Source organism: Parus major, chromosome 1A, assembly GCF_001522545.3.
Source record: "Parus major isolate Abel chromosome 1A, Parus_major1.1, whole genome shotgun sequence".
Lineage (NCBI taxonomy): Eukaryota > Metazoa > Chordata > Aves > Passeriformes > Paridae > Parus > Parus major.
In genome coordinates, this window is record NC_031773.1 from 51,533,439 (window position 1) to 51,553,245 (window position 19,807).

The 19,807-nt window shown below is 38.9% G+C and overlaps 1 protein-coding gene across 2 annotated transcripts in view; it reads right to left on the minus strand.

Moving 5' to 3' along the window:
* Nucleotides 1–19,807, minus strand: part of RIC8B (RIC8 guanine nucleotide exchange factor B) — a 32,011-nt gene that overhangs the window by 11,756 nt on the left and 448 nt on the right. For both annotated transcript variants that reach the window (XM_015629073.3, XM_033514556.1), the window contains exons 2-6: nucleotides 16,854–16,901; nucleotides 8,543–9,151; nucleotides 6,052–6,146; nucleotides 1,375–1,528; nucleotides 957–1,052 (exon numbers count right to left, since the gene is read on the minus strand). In XM_015629073.3, the coding sequence (XP_015484559.1) occupies nucleotides 957–1,052; nucleotides 1,375–1,528; nucleotides 6,052–6,146; nucleotides 8,543–9,151; nucleotides 16,854–16,901 (1,002 nt within the window). The remainder of the gene's footprint in view (nucleotides 1–956; nucleotides 1,053–1,374; nucleotides 1,529–6,051; nucleotides 6,147–8,542; nucleotides 9,152–16,853; nucleotides 16,902–19,807) is intronic.

Genomic DNA, 19,807 nt, shown 5'->3' on the forward strand with positions numbered 1-19,807 from the left:
AAACATGCAGACAACTTCATTTTCTAGCTTCTGAACACTTGGCTCTGCAACTTTTTTATTTTTTTTTATTAAGTTAACAGATCAGCAAAGTATCCTAAAAACTAACTGCTGTGAATAAAAATAAACAAACAACAAGAACAAGTTCCTTAAATTCCTCAAAAACACTTTTCTGGTATAGATGAAAGAGGCAGAAAATATATGCTCTTTTTCATGTTAAATTCCGTTTATGAATTCAGGCACAGCTTTGATCTGGGAGCAGCATCTAGGATGCAACTCAAAAGTCACTGCAGCTTAGGAGAAGGACAGCAGAAATGAGGGGAGCAATTTCTTTCTCTTGCTCATCTTTTAAATTCTTTCCACTTGACCTCAAGAAAAGCAGCAAAACAAATGGAAACCACCACAGTCAGCCACCAAGCTAAACAGATCCTTTAGCTCTTTAACCATGGCACAGAAGTCTTTTACCCAATTAAAAGCCACAGTCCATACTGTAATAAAAAGCTTTTCTAAGAGACAAAATGATGAAGTGTGCTTCTGTCCTGTCTACTCTGACAGGACAGCTGATACACATTGCTACACAAATCTTAATCCAAACAACTCCTTCCTGCTGAGGTAAAACTAAACCTCAAGCAGAACCCATCAAAACACTGCTCTCAGTGGCCACCACACAGTTCTGCAAAGTTTAATTAACCGCTCTGAAATGGTTCTTATTTGCTAAGACCTTACTGAGCTTTTTACCCATCTCACACAATCCATGGTGACTCACATTAACACAGTTTTACAATATCCCTGATGTTATTATTTAACAGCTCTACAGAATGTATCCTGGAACTCTGGCCATAATATCTACTGATTTACATGACTGAAAAATTAATTCTACAGCATGTCCTGCACTGATGTACAAACATCAATGTCCATCATTAGCTTCATATTCAAATTTTGAAGAGTATTTTACGTACCTGAGCTTTGATAAACTTCCTGATATTCCTGTGAGTTCGGCAGCATTCAGTTAATAAACTGAGAACTGGAGTCAGACCTTCTCTATAGCTGCTTCCCTAAAATAAAACCAAATACAAATAAAACATTTTAAGAGTGAATTTTCCTTTTCAAATTCTATGAACACTTCAATAAAGTTTTATATGACAGTCAAAATATGAACTTTACATAAAGAGCCAAATGTTCACCCTCAGACACACATAAACAAATATCTTCAGATATTCACAAAAATTTGCTCTTTATTTTGAGGTGTTTCAGTTTAGTAGGACATCCATATTTGTGCTAAGTACTGGCTGAAAGGTTTATAGAAAGTATGATATATGTGCACTTTCTGCTTTAGTGAAAGAGGTCCCTTTTGTGAAAAATCCCTGCAATCCATACCTTGTCTATTCTCTTCTCCATGAAATCCAGCAAAATCTGAATAGCTCTCATATTCATACCATTGTATTTTATATCTGTTTCCTCTTGGGACGATGAATTAATAAGAACATCCAAGCAAGAAACAGGAACATTGCTTAAGAGGTTGATTGCATTGCTGAAACAGATTTTAAAAATTCATTATTCATTTGGAAGAAAGAATTAAAAACAGAGTACAACTCACCATAAACTGCTTGTACAACGGCAATCAAAAAGAGGCCCTACAACTCAAACAATGCTTTATTTTCTCCTCTCTGGGTTTTAAAGAAGGTGGCCTGCATTATCGCCTGAGTGCTGGCTCTTGGAACAAACAAGGAAAAAGCAAGACAAAAAGTTCCAAAAGCAGCAGTGCAGGATTACTTCCAGCCCCCAGTCAGTATCCCATCCCATGGATAAGGCACAGCTTCCAGCAGCAAGCTACAGCAGCTGATCTTGCAGGACAGCAGGGGGAACTCTCACATTGATTTGCAGTGGTCAGGGCTTTTTCCTCCTTGAAACTTAAAACATTTTACCACACATCTACATTACCAACATTAATGTGACAAAATACAATATGGACAACATTTCCTCCTGCTGTAACAGGGGGGCAAAGACCTAAGACCATTTCTTAGGTCCCCTGATATATTTTAATTTTGCTTGCAGTACATATGAAATACAGAAGGCTTTTAACACATTAAAAAAAGACTCAGGTTTATTTACCAAGCACTACCCTTCAGTAACTGGCAGTATTCTCATTCTACAACACAAAGAGGAGTGTTTCCAAAGAGCCATTAAGTGATTTCAATTAGGCCACAGGGTCCCTCCCTCCTCTTTAATGGAGTAAGGTGGGACTTACTTTGCAAGGGTCTCTTGCAGGGTACTCATGCCTTGAGTTTGCTATCTACCCTGTTCTCACTGTACAGACTTGGGCTTGTACTGTTCCTGAACACTGGGAGAAATTACGCAGATGCTGCAAAAATTAGAATTCTGTCATCATTTACTTGCTGATGTCCAACTAAACTTATAAATGGATGTATTTAGAAATAGCACTTAACTATTCAGGTTTACCCATGCAGACCTCAAAGTGATCAATGAAACAATGAGCACTGATGTTTCAAGGACTGGTGAAGTGTTCCAAGAAGGGAGAAAACTTTTCAAGCAACTTCATTTAAGACTTTTAATAATATCTACTTAGAAGTTGCCCTCTTTTTCTAAGTTATTAACACAATTCTAACAAAGAATTAGCAAAAGAGAAAGCAAATCATGGCCATCAGACCATAACAGGATTTCTAACCAATGTGCTGGTTCTGGTTTGATCAGACTGGGTGGCTGTTCCATGCTGTGCCATCTCCCTTTTGCTCTTTTAGTAATTGAAATTCAGACCACTGTTACTTTTGGGAACGCTTGTTCTCTTTGTTTTGTTTCTAAATCCTGTTCAAGATATGTCTTTTATATCACAGAAGTATTCCTCTCCAATAGTTCAGGAACAGTCAGAAACAAAACACAAGAAATTCAACAAATATTTGGTGGTTTCAGGCCTTTCATCAAAAGTTCTCTTTTTACCAGTTTCTTATTAAACAACCAAGTTCCCAAACACCTACAAAATTAATTTTCTGGATCACTGTGCCTGAGCTATTCTTTTCAATAAATGAAGCCCGGCTTTCTGATCTTTGTCATTCTACTGACAGTTTTATTTGTGGCAGAGGAGTGTATGAAATTCTCCAGCTACCAGGAAGTCAGTGACTATGCACAGATATGCACAATAGTGTTTGCATTCCTACTCCAGGGGGTAGAAATACTGCGTATATTACTCTCCCCTTTTGGGCTTCCTAGAGATCATTAATCACTGGGACATGACATCCACCCACTCATACTCCCAGCCCCCTCCTGATATGCAAATTCAGAATCAAAGGCCTATTTAGAGCCCTTGAATGCCTTGATTAAAACCTTGTTAGTGGGCAAAAATGGCACTCACTCTAACATGTGGTACTTTAAGTTGTTCATATTCAAACATTAAGTAATGATGCAACAGAACAACAATGACAATACTGGGTACTAAAGTAGTTAAGATATTTTTTATGGCTAACTTCTGCTTTTTTATTAGAAATAGCCCCACTGATAATCAGTATACATCATGGCTCAGGGCATGTATCCAACACACAGTGTTCACCTAAAATAAATCCTCAACTTACACATTCAGAGCACAGGCATTCAAACGATGTGCTTTAACAGGCTGCCTAAACCTTTCACTGGAGCATCTTAGGTTCTGCAGATTTACAAACTTAGGGAAGTACAAGCAATCAGCAATCTTAAGAAACATATTTATATCTCCCTGATGCTTCATAAAGTTTATTTTGCATTCACCACTGTTTGTAATTTATTTTATTTTTAACAGTTTTCATAATTGCCTTACTGATAGACTCCAGGAGGAAAGCAGAGCTGGAAGTTGTGCTCTGCTCTCTGACTCACACCCCATCTCCAGCAATAAAGATTGCATGGTCAGAGTCCAGCATGCTCAACAGCCCAGATGATGACACAGCCTCTCTTTTTCAGCTACAGATTCCTAACAACAGTTTACTCATTTGTTAGTGCAGCTCCTATCAGGAATTAAGTTTTGCCTGTCCAAATAGATCAGTGACTGACATGGGGCCCTCTGATGCAGGTCCCAATCCCTCTGAGGATTTTCAGGGGCATTACTTCTGAGGATAGCTTTTCTGTTCCAGAGTTGACTTGTGATGAACAGTCTTAGTAGACAAGTGTATAAAATTCTATAGCTTTTATTGCATCCTTGTAGCATTCAAAGACAAAACTCAGGTTCAGCAAAAAGACTGAAATACTTGAATTGCAGCAGTCAAATCCTGCACAGTGCTCTTGTAGCATGTAAATCAAGATCGAATACCACAAGCAACGATGCAATACTTGCATTCTTTACTCTTCAGCTGACTTAACCAGCTACAGTTTGCTAACTGAGGGACAAAGTTATTTCCTCAGCACAGTAGAAAGACTGATGCAGTGCTACACTGAGTCTGCTGGAGAAGGGGGAACAGCTGAAGTGATACAAGGCAGTGACAAGTGTCCTCTTTCCTTCCTGCTTCTCCATCTCAGAATTATGGAGAACCTTTGCTTTTACTTGGTATTTCCTTAAGGCCCATGTAGGCAGCACTGCTACAAAAAATCTTCCTTGCAACTGAAAAAAGCAAGGACAGAAATCACACCAACACTACATCACTTTCACAGCTGCCTACTTCTTTATGTAAAGCCCTTTCTAGATCTCAGCTCCAAGTGTTTGCAAAAGCTAAAACCAAAAGGACCTGCATAACTTGAATCCTTTTGCAATAGCACAAGACAATTATATTTTACAGGGCAATACATTTAACAGGGTGATCAGACTAGTCAGATTTTTGGACAAGGGAACAGATTTTGGGAAGAGCATCAGCTTATAATAATTCTTGCAGCTCTCTCGTAATTATTGATTTAATCCAAAACTGTTAAATTCTCCCAGCAGTAGGGATTTTATTCCTGCCAGTCCCTCCCTTAAAGGAGGCTGACAGCACAAAGCACCCACCATAAGCAGCAGCAAAGATAAACCAGTAACTGCCCTTTAGGACATAGCACTAACTTCAGTCATGGCAACTACTGCAGCAATATCCTAGATTATTCCAAACTATTCCAAACTAGTCTGCACAAACTGAGAAGGGCTCTGATGTAGGATTTTAGTGTTCACCTCCAAAGACTGTTGATCTCTAAGAGCTTTCCAAGATTTTAATCAAGCTCATTTAACACTTTCAAGATTGCTGAGTGTGAAAAGCTGCATCCTTCTTCCTAGGGACTGGCTCAAAGACCTCCAAAAGATCCTACAGTTAGATATGTAGACATCTCTGAAGAAGAAAATGGCAACATTTCAGTGCTGAGGGAAGGTACTGTACTGTCAGGCCCAGTGAACAGCTGACCTACTTAGTAAAAATAAGGGTGTCATAGAGAAAGAACAGTAACACTAAACAAAGAACCACCACCTCACCACAAATAATCTGAATTTTGATTGAATTACTGGCTATCAATACATAACAGTTTGGGTGCATGACTGAGGAAAAAAAACCCAAAATACACACCTATAACTGCATGATTCACTCATATTAAAACAAAAAAGAAATATTATTACCAAGGAAAATTATTGGTACCTCCAATAAAGTAGCTTATAACTATTGGGATAAAATATCAACTTGTTACTTCCACCCCAATCCATCAGAATTGCAAAACTTACATACTGAAATCTCAAAATGTAGTATTTTCATCAGCTTCTGTGCAAAACAACAGAAGTTGCATTCCACTTCAATTAGACCCACACTTAGAGCTTCCATATGTATTTTTATCCTCAGATATACACACATTTACATAAAAACAAAATTTTAAAATGGTGAGCTTCATTATCAGTGACAGAAAATAACAATCTTGCCAGCCACCTTCTCTCTGGAAAACTGGATATGTTTAAACAATGTTTGAGGAAAACAGCTTTCATAAAAAAAAAGATTAACAGTATTAACTCAAAGTAAATTCATTGTTTTTCAGATTTCCACTTTAGATTTTAGGCAAAATAATTTCTATTTAGGAAAACTAAACAAACAAAAACCTTTTAACATAGATAGGTTGTGCAACTCTACCAACCTGTGCAACTCTTCAGTTTTTTCTTCAGTAGGGCCCGTAGTTAATAAGCAGTGTCGAAGGATGGCAGCCATGTAACGAAATTGATGAGATTCATTCTATATAAATATAAATTATGAAGATATTTTTTCATTTTGAAGATTGCAAGTGAGGGTTTCAGGTCACTAGAATAATAAAAGTTAAAGACGGAAAATACCTATTAGATCATAACATCCATCCCTATGAATAAAAGGACTGTACCTTAGTGTTCACTGAATGCTTAATGCTACATAAATCTCATAAGCTGACTTTGAACCAGGCCTTGTAAAACTCACCTGGGAGGTTTTTCCAGTTAAATCAGCCTTCATTACTACAAAACCCAGTTACAAGTATTTGCTCAATTCCATACCATATTCCTAACATACCACTCTCTACCTTCTTCTATTTACACCAGGCCACCTCTTCATTCATTTAGATTATGCATATTCTTAATTTAGTTTCTCTTCATTTAGGCCTTTTGCTGCCAGGTTTCATTCCCTCCACCCAGTCTGTCTCTTTCTAATTCCCTTGCTTCTGCCCCCTTGATACCTTTCCTCCATTCCATTAGTAACCTCTCAGAAACCTTGCCCTACCTTTTCCTCTCTCCAAGCAATCCCCACTTCCAATCTCCCACCAGACAGCAACCACACAAAAGTACAACAGTAACTGCAACAATTTAACTGTGTATCATTGTCCTCACCCTTTTTCAACAGCTCTTCTTGGCATCTATCATTATGTTCTGGAGAGTTTGACCTGGCACAAAGCACCCAATACATCTTTTGTAGCATCAGCATCCAAATCTGCCAACTGTACCACCTGCAGCTCTTGTCTGTCTTTGTTACTTTGAAACTATTTCCAGTCATTAAATACTGGAGTTTCAAATGGTTCTCTCTACACCAGGATGGATCTTGTTTAGCTTTCCACCCACATGTCCCAACGTCTCTGCTGACATTTAATTTTCCATGTGTTCTGCTTTTTGGAATCTCTTCAAATTCTATGTCATCAACCCACTTAACACACCTTTCACTCTTCTCCCAGACCATTAAATTTGCCACTGGTATATTCACTAAGCAGAATGTCACCTAACATATCTGGCTAACAGCCACTAAAAAGTTCTGTAATTTATATGTTTTCTGCTTTTAGGAATTTCTAGTAAAGTTTTATTATTTAAGCTTTATGTCAAAATGCAAATAAGTTTCTCCTGCCCTTAGATGTCTTAAACCCTCATAAAAAAAAAGCAAAAAAAAAAAAAAAAAGCTGTATGCATAAAAGGCTGAATGCATGCTTGGGATATTAAGGAGGAAAGACAGTAAGCTGGATTTTACATGTCTCCAGAATCAGTATTTGTAAGAGCAAACAAACTTCCAGATATCAAGAGTTTACCTCTCAAGAGATGAACATTTAATACAGTTTCTTTTTCCAACTTTCCATATAACTGTGTTACATGCTTTTTTACCTCCAGAACAATCATTTGTCTATACAAAGAGCTTTGACAAAGCTAGATACTTTTTAATGTATATCCTTGAGACATTAAAGCAAAGAATAAACTTCCAACTTTGCTCAAGTTTTACATTGCTTAAAATTTTAATTAATGTCTGATTTGCTGTTTAGTTCAATGCACTAAAGAGAACAATTATTTGCAAGTTTTAACTACTGTAGAATTTTGATCAGCTTTATATGCTGCGTATTTACCACGTCCAGTGGAAAGTAAATGACACTGTTCTAGAGACTATGGTGTGGATTAAAAGGAAAGGTTGCCTGTATAACTCTCCTGCTTTAGCACAGACTCAGGTTATTCAGCAAAGTCACCCCTGTAATTTCTGTTTATAAATGTAAGGATGCAACACAGGAAGCATATTTATCTGAGGAAAAAACAAAGATCTGACATAATAATAAAAACAAACCAAGATAAACCTTATTCATAAGACATAACAATAAAAGTGTATTTGGTTTTTGTACTTGATCTCATCTTAAAAGATCATGTTCAAATCCAAAGCTGGTGTTGGGAGGATGGGACAAAGATATTAAAAACATTAGCACTCTTTCATCTAAATTATTTATTAAAAATGAGAGTTGATGTACTTATCAAGCAACAGGAAAAAACGACAGAGTCCTCTCAGCTCTATCTATAGCCCTATTGCCATCATCCACAACCTCCAGAGATGCAGCCACCTGGTACGCTGAGATAAAGAAGTTTTTCCTAGCCAGCTAATTATTACTGAACAACATTTATTTTCTTTTGGAAATCTAAGACTTTTATGAAATAGTATTATTTGCATTTTTGTATTCTAAACCTTCTACAAGTTTTAACTTGTATTAGGCAAGCCAAGCTGTTCACCCATTACACAGAAAATGTATGGAAAAGATTTTCTGCCCAAGAAGAGACAGGAACAACAACCGCCTCCTGTGTATCTACCTGCTGGTTCTTGCAGGCTGAACAAAATCAATTGAAAAAAGCACTTCAGCTAAGCCTTACCTTGCTGTGGACATTCCAACTGTCAAGTGTTACATTAAACAGAGCCTTTAGTGCTTCAATGGCACAATCTGTCTCTTGCAAAGATAGAGGAGGCCTGTCACGATCTTCTGCTGCTTTATATTCTTCTGTCCATCTTACACTCAGGGAACTCTCCAAAGCCTGAGTCAAAACTTGCACCCCTTGTAGCTCCTGACGCAACTGTGCTCTAATATCTGTGTGCAGAAGCGACAAGAGGAAGAGGAGACGCAAATCAAAGCATTTAATGTCATCAACCAGCTGCCGGTCCTTACACTCCTGCAGAAGATTGCAGAGCATCGCTGCAAGATTCAGTTCCAAACTGAGCTTCTGTGCAACTGAACTATTAAAAATTATGTTACAGAGGCATTTTAAGGCTTCTACTATCACAGGAAATTCAGATACTCTCTCCAGAGGATCTTCCACAGTGTCCAGCTTTGCTAGCTTCATAAGGATCTGCATGTTCCTCTTTGTGGTTACAGGCACTAAAACCTTCTTGTCCCTGGAGAGAATCCGGAGGGCCTCCAGGCAGGCAACTTGACATGAAGTTTTTGTGTCTTTTTCGAGGATGTTTAGAATTCCCTCACACAGTTTCTAGGCAAACACAACAAAGAAAAAGGGAACAGTATTAGTGCCAAAATATTGGTGGCAACAGGAAACTACTTTGCTAAGCTTCCATATAACTTTAGAGGCTTTATCTGACTTGAGAAACTAGGTGTTCCATATTAGAGCTTCAAGATATGAACTGTTACCAAAAGCCTCCAGAGAGCACCAAAAGCACCAAAGCAGCTTTCCTCATGGACACAGTCCAAACACATCAACATTTGCAAAAGCATTAAGCCAAAATGGTAGCTGTGATCCACCACTGCCAGTTATAGTATCAAGACTAAGAACTCCAGAAGAAAAACAAAGCTAGAGAGAAGGGAAAGCTTTTAAAAATATGTCAAAGTACAACAGTCATACCTATAGTACCTTCAGAATTTTATGCTAAGGTTGTTTCAGTCAGGAGGCTGGGAGAAAAAGAAACCAAAGTAACTGCTACTTATACAAGGATTAGTACTCCATGTTTGGTAACATCTGTAATTTGTGTGGCCACTTCAACCTAATTGACAGACTCCTCCCATTTTAAGTACAACTCTCAGAAATAACACCTCTGACACAGAAACATAATGCAGTTTCACTTGAAGGCAAAAAGTAGCAGTTTTATCAAACCAGCAAAGCTGTTGCTTTATCAACACAGATTGTTCTTGATGTCAAAATAGTTCACAGCTTCCTTATACCAACAGGACTGCAGGGGTAAATAATCATATAAACGCAGTATGAGAAAACTCAATACTCAATAATCAACAGGTTTGAATTACAGAAGTATTACCTTTTATAAGATAGAAATGGACAATCAATGGCAAGAAAAAGAGAGGCCAGAAGAGATTGCTTGATGTGAGAGGACTCCAATGGGGCTTTATGCCTTATGTTGAAGGCAACATTACTACTCATGGGTACTAGAGCCAGAAGCATAGTCACAGAAGTTCCCAATACCATAGAAATTGCACTGTTACCTCCTAGGATGCAGTTCCTCCTTGCTCCTCTCCTCCCCAGCTTTGTGTCTTGACCATCAACATGAATGAATTACCAAAGAAGCCAGAGCAGCCACTGAGTGGAACAGCCCTAGTGCAGAAGTCTACTTAGGACCCAAAATTCATACTGTGCCAAGAAAGTGATTACAAAAAGCATAAGAATACTAGTAAAGTGTAAAATGGTTCTTGGGAAATGGTCACTGGAATTCCACTTTTTATCATCACTACCACAATGAAAAGGTGAGGAGCACAGAAGCCCATGACCCTGACACAAAGCTCAAAACAAAGGTTCCACTTACGACATCTAAGCCAGCATTTTTACTGTGATGACTTACAATTAAAGTCAAAATAAAAAAATTAACAAAACCAACAACAAACATTAAGTCTAAAGCACATCTAGAACAGACATTCCACAAGAATATGGGACTTCAACTTGTTTTCTCTTAACTTCAGCAAAGTTAAAAGAAAATGTATGAACGAAGTCCAACAGTAGGAACTCACAATATGATTTCTAGTATGCTTGTCCTGGGGCTAAGCCCATCCAAAAGCACCACCCAGACAACAAAGATCTTGACTGCATTTCCATGGCCCTGACTAGACTAATCCAGCAAAGAGCTTGAAAACAATGAATGAGCCCCAGCTCTCATCATGTAGGCAACATGAGGAGTATTTATCAGAATATTAGAGACACTACAACACTATAAACCCCACATGTGACCACCTGTACAGGCATATAGGGACTTACAGATAAAGATAACCAAGTACAGAGTTCTCAGAGTTCTTCACCACTAACCTAACGCTGCTCACACAGATCTGCACAACTCCCTGACTTAAGCATGGTATGCTAGACTTAGACTAAATGTTTCTGTAAGTGGCATCTTTGAAGTGTTTTTAAAAATGCCCAAAACAAAAAAATGACCAGTGTAGATCCACAGCCAAATCAGTCACAGCTCAACTTCCTTCTAACCCTTTTCTCTCACGATGCTAAGAGTTTTCCATACAATTAACACTGCTTTGCAAGCTGAATTGTGGAGTCTGGTTTTGAGGAGTAACACACAACTGAACAGACATTTCACAGAACTTCAGAAAAATGCTAGTTTATTCTGTGTTTAAGCACTTTTAAACTAGACTTTACAGTTATTGTCTTCCTTGTTGGTAACAGCTGCTACACTGTGGTCTGTAACAATTTGCCCAAATTCTGACTCATTTGATTACAAGGAGACCAAGCCACTCAAATTCTGACTTAATTTTTTTCCCCCTAAGTTTTACCTGCCTGCTGCTATGAAAGTGTCACTGCAAAATGTCAAAAGTACTGCAGGAGAGATCCCAAAGGGCATGAACCTCCTACTGACTTGCTATGAGACGTGCAAGTCTAACCTTCCCTCCATACAGTAAATGACACGCAATTTAGTTAAAAAACACATAATCATCTCTTGGTTTCAAATTTTAATAAAATGCAGTCCCTGGAGAGTCTTAACTCTGAATAGTTGTATTAAACATAGATATTAAATAGAACCTTTTCTTTTTTTTGAGATTTATCAACCTGTTTACAACTTAAACTTAACTGCTGACAAAGTTCTCTGGAGTTAAGACCCAGGCAGCCATCAAGAGTGATTTTAGAGGAATCAGCAATCAGTTAGGATACCTGTGACAGTGAACCACTGCTGGCTGATCCCAAGAGCCATCAGCAGCTCAGGAAAAGCTAGAATATCTGATTTTAATTGCAGAGCATTCATGGGAAGATTCACCCCATTAGGAAATTGCTTTTGAGACTGCTAAAATCAAATGCCATACTGCACATTTTCACATAATCTGTTTCGGCCTTGATGGTACAAGGGTAATGATGAAATTATGCACAGAGAGAAGCAAAACAGGAAAAGATGTGACCACAACAACTTAATTATGCTTTTCATCTTCTTTAGGTGGTGCTCTTTCCACCACCCTGTAGGCCATTAGCATGGCATAAACTAAGGGGCACGGATTTAATTTACGTGGCTGGAAATGGAAGCAAGTGAAAATTCAGCCAGGAAGGTACCTCCCCCTTCCACATCATGCATGATGATTGTTCCAGTTTCAGGGGCTTTGTTGCCACCCTTCAGGTCACTGTAGGATTTCAACATTTCTTTATGTGGGGGTTCTATCCTTTCAACATCCAGATAACATTTTGACTTTCATCAATCATGCTACAGCAAAAAGTATATATATATATATAGTTTTTCACAGACTCAAGGCAGTTTCCAGTTTAAATTATTTTTTTTTTGTAAAATCCATTAATTTCTCTGAAATTCAAGAATTCTCAGTTTTTGTGCTAATACAAAGATTAACACAGAACAATGCACACCATTACTTTTGTCTATGTTGTAGTGTTAAATCTTGTGTTAAAACAGAAGGCCAGAAAAACCCATTTGTCATCTTGTTTTGAAAAATAAAGTATTAACCTATTTTGGTCCTTTATCTTGACAGCATAAAGTCTGGAGGCTAAGAAGCAACACAGCCCAGTAGAAAAATACCTCTCCAGAGATACAAGAGAGCTATGCTTTCTCCCTTGCTCACCCACAGACCTGCTGTGTGGCTTAGGGCCAATATAATTTCTTTACTTCCATTATCTTCCACTGTCTTTGTTCACAGGCTGGTTAGGCTGGGGGGAGGGGAAGGAAAGGGAAGCACAGCTCTACAGTTTCTGTGTTTAAGTGTCTATTAGGTTTCAGAGCTTAGCACCCATGGCAATAAAAAAGTAAGCCCACGAATGCTTGAAATGTTAGTTACAAATTTCATTTCTCTGGAAGTAGAGACAACATTTACACAACATGTATCATCAAGTGTGCTAAATAACAGGACAATTAGATAACCTCCCCAGAGAAGGCTGTGCCAAATTTTTGCCTAGTCACTGTGGACAGATGTGGGTGGGGAGGGAAGGTGTATACTTGCACTCCTTGAGGATTCAGCCTGCTTTATTTTGAGCACTTCACTGTTGAGCCCACACTACAGCAGGAGGTTGGCTGTTTGGCAGCTCTGACACGGCACAGCTCCAAGCTGGAGGTTAGAACATGTGAGAGCACGACAGTTCTGCAGGTGAAGTGAGGAGCACACTGAGCAATCCCTGCTGTCAGAACTGGTGGATTAAACACTTGCTTCAGAGTCACAGAAAGGTGAAATCCTGCGTAGCTGGACTCACAGCAACCCCTGCTCACCTCACTGGACAGGGAGGGGGAGAACCTTTTTATCCTTTGTAAACCCATGGTGAAAGAAGAATGTTAAAAGGAGAGATGGGTTTCACAAACCTTAAGAGGTTTCAGTAAAAGCCAAAAAATGCTGGATAGGAGCGGGCAGGACCAGTGGGAATTCGAACAAATGCTCAGTATTAATGAAGGATACTTAATACTTTTTCCTCTTAGAGACTGGTACTCCCTTAAGGGGTTTTGGTGAAGTCAGAACAGTAACAACAGCAATACTAATACTGAGATACCACACAGTGTGCCCACAGGAGAACATAAGCTTAATATTTTTACAGGACGCTCACTAATAGACTTTAAAAGCTTGCCCCAAATTTACTGGGAGGAGAAAAACTGTGCCCTGGTGGCTGCAGGACCCTTCAGACCTCCCTGAAGCATCACAGCATCAACAGCACTATCTAATAATGAGGTTCTTCTAAGATTTAGAGCATGACAGCATCTTGCTCCATCAACATACTTCACTCTTTCCATCCTTCCAGAGTTAAAATATGGTACTGCCCACAGACTTGGAGAATCTCCCCCATCATGAATTTAACTGGTAGAGAAAGCCCCACAATACATTTGATATGATTTACCACCTATTTCAACAACTTGGAAACACTCAGTTTCCAAGACGCAAGGGGAAAAGACTGTTCCGCTGATTTTCTTCCCATTCAATTTTAGATCCATCATGTTCAAATTGAACCCAGGCAATAACTCAAGAATTCTGGTCTCAAATTCTGAAAATTTCTATTGAGAGACCCAACACAGTAAGCTGGACCTAATACAGCAGAAACCAGATGCTGCAAGTACTACAAAACGTGAAGCAGACACAAAGATACGCAGATGAAGAGGAAATAGTTCAATCATGCCAAGTAAGAATATGGCTTGTAAGTCATATTCTTACATTTGGCTACAGCTTCCCTTTTTTCCCTTTCATCCTGCAAACTCAGTGCCTTCATCCAAATTAAAAAGCCTTACTTGCCATATTTGACAGATTTATTTCATCTGTTATATCACAGCAAACAGTGCTGTGGCAACTTCCAGCTGTGGAATGCTATGACCAACAAGGCAATCAGTGCTGAGATTTCCAGGGCACAAAGAGTACTGTAATTTTCTTACCATTTGAAGTCTGTAAACAGCACAAATGTGTTGCTACTTCAGAAGCAGTATTTGCCCTAGACAAAGTATAAATCATGGAGAGCAATGCTATTAAATAAGGATCAAGTGGTCCAAAAAACCCTTTCCTTTTTGTATTAGGATGTGAGTTTGAGCTGAAGCACCTGCTGTGCCACAGAGAGGCACCACACCTGACAACTCTCTCCAAGGTGACTGCCTGGATATTACTTTTATAATAAAAATAAAAGTAATAACAGACATTACTTTAATATCTATTTTAATAGATATTACTTTTCAGGAGCAGACCTAAAGAGCCAACTCTCTGTCTCAACCATGCCATGGTGCTGTGAAGTGTTGCAGTTCTGAATACTCAACTTTTCCCTGCAAAACACTGTCAACAACTTCTTGACTGCTTGAGACAAATACTTTAGATTTCTAAGAGCTCGTTAAGCTCCTCAGAAACAACACCACTGCCTTAATTTCAGCTGCTATTCCAGAGCATATTTACTTCTGGCTGACAATTTCTATATTGTTCACACACAGAAACTGAAAACAGGCTTCCAGAAATTCATATTTTTTATTAGTAGATAAGTTAAGAATGATTGGCACTGACTTGATGTGCCTGGTATTTGAGAGGATCATACAGTACAACACGGATTGACATCTGATTTATATCCAGAACACTCACCTCAGATAGGCCAAGGCAGACACACACATCATTAAACAAACAACCAGGACAAATACCAAGGACAGCTCACATTACAATCTTGTGTTTTTATCACCCCTGTGATGTATTACAGTCCTGTGACTGTGTCCAGATAGACATGCTTGATACCATTACCTCTTTTCCTGTCTTCTAGAGGACACAACCTACTTTCCTCCTAGAATTCAGTATCACAAACTCACTGCTGATTTGGTTAGGTTATAGCCTAAAAGCATCATGCTTTGATAGTCACATATCACTGCAGAACAATTTACTCAGTCCAACTGACCCAGCTTCTTGTCAAGCCATTGTTTTGGCCTTTCTATATTTTGTATTTTCAGCATGTCACTGGTGTGTATGGGTTGCTTAAAAAAAAAAAAAATCCTTATACTGTATAACTTACATTCACCTCTCAAAACTCACTGGCTTTCGTCAATTTGGCTTCTGCTCCCCTTTCGTGCATTCTGTAGTTGGCAATCAATTTTTCAAACTAGACATTTGCTCATTTGCAATATAAAAAGGGATGTGAGGGATGGTGAGGGAACAGAGGTAAGAATACCAAATCCAGATCCCAGCCAAGTTCTACAGATCAGAAATGACACACAGTCTATCACCACATCACGGAGGGTCAGCTTCGAGTAAAGCCATAGATAAAGGAAAGCTAAGGGGTCTTTGAATCCTTTGTGTAACAAGGAATTGCAACTGAAGATTACAGTACAAACAGCTGATGGGTTTGCAAATGCAAAAAACTGACAGACTTAGCATCCCACCCATTTCTATCAGAAAAAAAACAACACCTTAAAATAGTTAGATTTAGCATAAGATCATAGAATGAAACAATGTGTGCCCAATTCGGACAAGCTATCCTTGTAAGAACCTTGCAATTCTGATTTCAAGCTTTGAGTTAATTCCAGAAATAGGAAAAACATACAGCCTTATTCACTAATGAAGGTTTTCTGAATAAATATGCAAATCAGCTCCAAAGCTAATTACCCAACAGAAAGGAAGTGGCTTGTTATTACATATTACACCCTAAAAATAACAACAGGAAAAAAAAAAAAATTCCATGTCCAAGCTTTAAATGCGAGGCTTTGGATGGATCCCAAGGGATTTGTTAAGCCCTACCACACCTGGACAGCTCAATTCATATTTCCCAGCTTTGACACCTGACATGCAAGTACCACATCTCACTGATTACAGCCACCTTTGGAATAATAGCTTCTGCAACCCTGTCTTCCTTACAGCTTTCTTTACTTATCCCTTCATCTTAATCCCTGGTGTTCTTTAAGCATCTCACATAGTCAAGAAATACATCAGTCATATTGTTACCTGCTGAGAAGAGAGAAAATGGAAAAATCTATTGCAAAATTTTACCTCAGTAGATATAGATGAGTATCTTTACCTTTACTCCTCCACCTCATCTCAAATCTGTACCTAGCAAAACCTTTTATAGGCTTTTCTGTAACTACTTTCATTCAAGACTGAGGGCTTTGCTAGGGGAATTTCTCTTTCAGAAAAAAAGGGGAATGTGTAGTTTTCATGTCACTTGGACTGAAGAAACAAAAATTAAAAAAAACTTAACACTCACTGCTTGCACCCTTTCACAATGGCAGCTATGTTAAGAGACTGCCTTTACTCTTTTATACTTCTACATTGAGGTATGCAGCTCAAGAGCCTATTTTACTCACCTTTCTTTTGTCTTCATCTGCAGGGTCAAATCTGAAAGTGGCCCGATTCTGTAAGTAAAGACAAGAGTTCATGTTTGTTACATGCACAGCAGCTGCTGAGAATCTAATACCTGCAAAACTATTCAAAACTTCAGAGGTCTGGTTAAGCCCAGCCCCAGATAATGAGGCTACAACCATGTCATCCTTTTCCCATCCTCCCCAACAGCAAAAGCTTCCATAAGTGACTCCAGTGACGAGTTTCACAATTACTACTGGTGCAGAGCAAGCTTTTATCTGTGGGATCTGAGTCAACCACCTCACACATGGCACCTGACAGGGTGAAAAATGAGAGACTGCCTTGTGTTTTACACATACCTCATTACCCAGATTCTTCCCCAAGCAGATTTTGCTTACAAGCTTTTGACTGCTCTGACTGTTCCAAACCGGAACTACCACAGCACCATCTTGCCCAGAAAACAAGTAGTAGAAATCAAATAAGTCTTGCTACAAAAACTACCAGTTTCTGTGTTCTAGCAGCATCCAAAACACCATACCAAGGTATTTGTTTCTCTGGTACAGTTAAACACAAGATAAACATGGTCTAACAACAAGTCCTTGTTTTTTATTAAACATTTCAAATAGCAGTTTGGTCTAGTTCTATGTTAGTACCCCGAAGAATGCTATTAGTGAAATATTACTCATATGGCAAAAGTTATTCTGCCAGACAAAGAAAACAGAACTAATACCAGACAGTTTTCTTTACATTTTAAAACTTCCAATTAAAATGATCAAATATGATAAACAGCTTCTAAAAAAATTAAAAAAAAAATCTCAATTTCTACTTCTAATATGCAACTCGCATCATCATGAAAGTGACTGGAAAGCAAAGTGACTTTCCATAGCACATTTATGGGCCTTACTTTTCGTGAGCCAAGCTCACAATTACACAGAAAGGCCTTGGACATCTACCCAACCACCAAAGGTAACCAACATCAGTTAGAGCCTCGAGGATGGTAGGAAAATCATTCCCTTCCTCTCTTAATAGTAGGCACATAATCTCCTTCCTCTCTCCTACAGGGTGCCCAAACAAACCACAGGAGTTCAGCAACATGCCAATCAAAAGCAGGTGAGCATTAAATGATGAGAAATTGACCAAGAAAAAGCAACCTTTATGTTTGCACATGAACATTTCTGCAAATTTACAAAAGCAATGTAGTGAGAACAAGCAGTAAAAGAACAGAGATTTTGAATAATCATTGCAAATTGGCTAGCACAGAGAAGCACCAACAACCCTATTCATTTATCTCATTATGGTTATTCCATAGGCAACTGTACCTTGGGACTACACTTGATCCATCCCTCTCTTTTCAATTGAAGAATATTTAATTTGTTATTTAGAAAAAAACTAAGGAAACCTAAAGCTCTGGAACCTGGAATACTCTGCCCAGTCTTTGCTGGCCCATAGACAAAGTGTCAGTAACAAAGTGTATGAAAAAGAAATGAAGGAAATATGATTAAAAAGTTTGAAGAAATGCAGTAAGAGCGATGTCATATCGAGACAGCACTAAAGTTTCTCATCCCACTCCAAAAGTATTTAGCTACACATTTAACTCCAAGACTTCATGCAAATACTTGATATATCAGAATAGAAGCTACACGAGTTCTCACTCTGTCCTTAAGGATTCAACTCAAGCCTAAATAATTCATCTGGGAAAGCTGCTGAAAAGGCATAAAATCCAGTACAGGAAAATTAAGAAATTATGCTTGTGCATGGTTTTTGACAGAACACATTTAACATGGGGTCATCTTGAAGAGTAAGGACGGAGACAAAAGGTTCCTTCAATCAGAATCCTTCCTCTGTACCTCAGAGTTAAAATAGATGTGTCTCATGAACACCTCATCTACCAATCCTTCAGAAAAAAATGTACCTGTAGCCGCATCAATCTCTACCTTTGAATTTCACATGCACAAAGGCAGCCTATGTCAAGACTGTTATTCAAGGTTCTTCTACAAGCCAAGTTTGAGTGAAGAAATCAGTTACTTCCATTGTTAGATGTAAAATATATTGCATTTAAGATAACAAATTTCAAGACATTTCTTGGAGGCTGAAGAATATCTACATCACATCTACATTCATTTGTCTTCTCTCCCAATCACAAAGCTATGAAACTTTAACTAAAGATCTGAATGTTCATTCCTGTAACAGATCCCTAAATTTCAGTCAATAATTAGTTCAACACGACTGCATTTAAATTACAGCCAAAACCAAACCCTGAGTCAGTACCAGCTTTAGAGACTTGTGTCCCAGTCACACAAGCACCTATACAAAGTGCAGACACCTACCTGATGGGTTGAGACATAATCTTTCAGAATGGACAGCACTGCTCTACTAAAACCTAAGTGCCAAAATTCCCGCATCAGAAGGGGAGGGGTGTATATAAAATCCACCCAACATCTATTTTCCCTTTCACCTCCCTACATTAGTAGGAGACCCCTTCACTTCTTGACTGAAAATACCTATGTCAGACTACAACAGGAGCAGACCCTTACTACTTTTTCATTCTGCCGGCATTAAAAGCTCAACCTGCTCAAAGCTGTCTTCCCCTTTTGCTTTGTTTGGCCAGAAATAGGGAAAATGAAGCGAAGTCTGTCAGCCCACATCACACACAGCCCCTGCACACTGACACGGTCACTGTCCAGGCGATGGAAAGCCCTCGCTGTTCCCGGTGACAAAGGGCTGCCCACAAAGGGGAGCACCTCAGGCAGGTGGGCAGGTACCAAGATACTTCAGTGTTTTTCCGTCCAGCCCCTGCCCAGCGGTATACATTGGGTATACAAGGTGAAAATACTTGTGAGGCAAATATAAAATAACTCCTTTTACAACCCGCTCACCGATAACCCACACTACCCGCTGGGCACGCAGAGCGCAAGACCGAAGGTGCCGGGGGCCGAGCCTGGCAGTGCTTTGTGCTCCC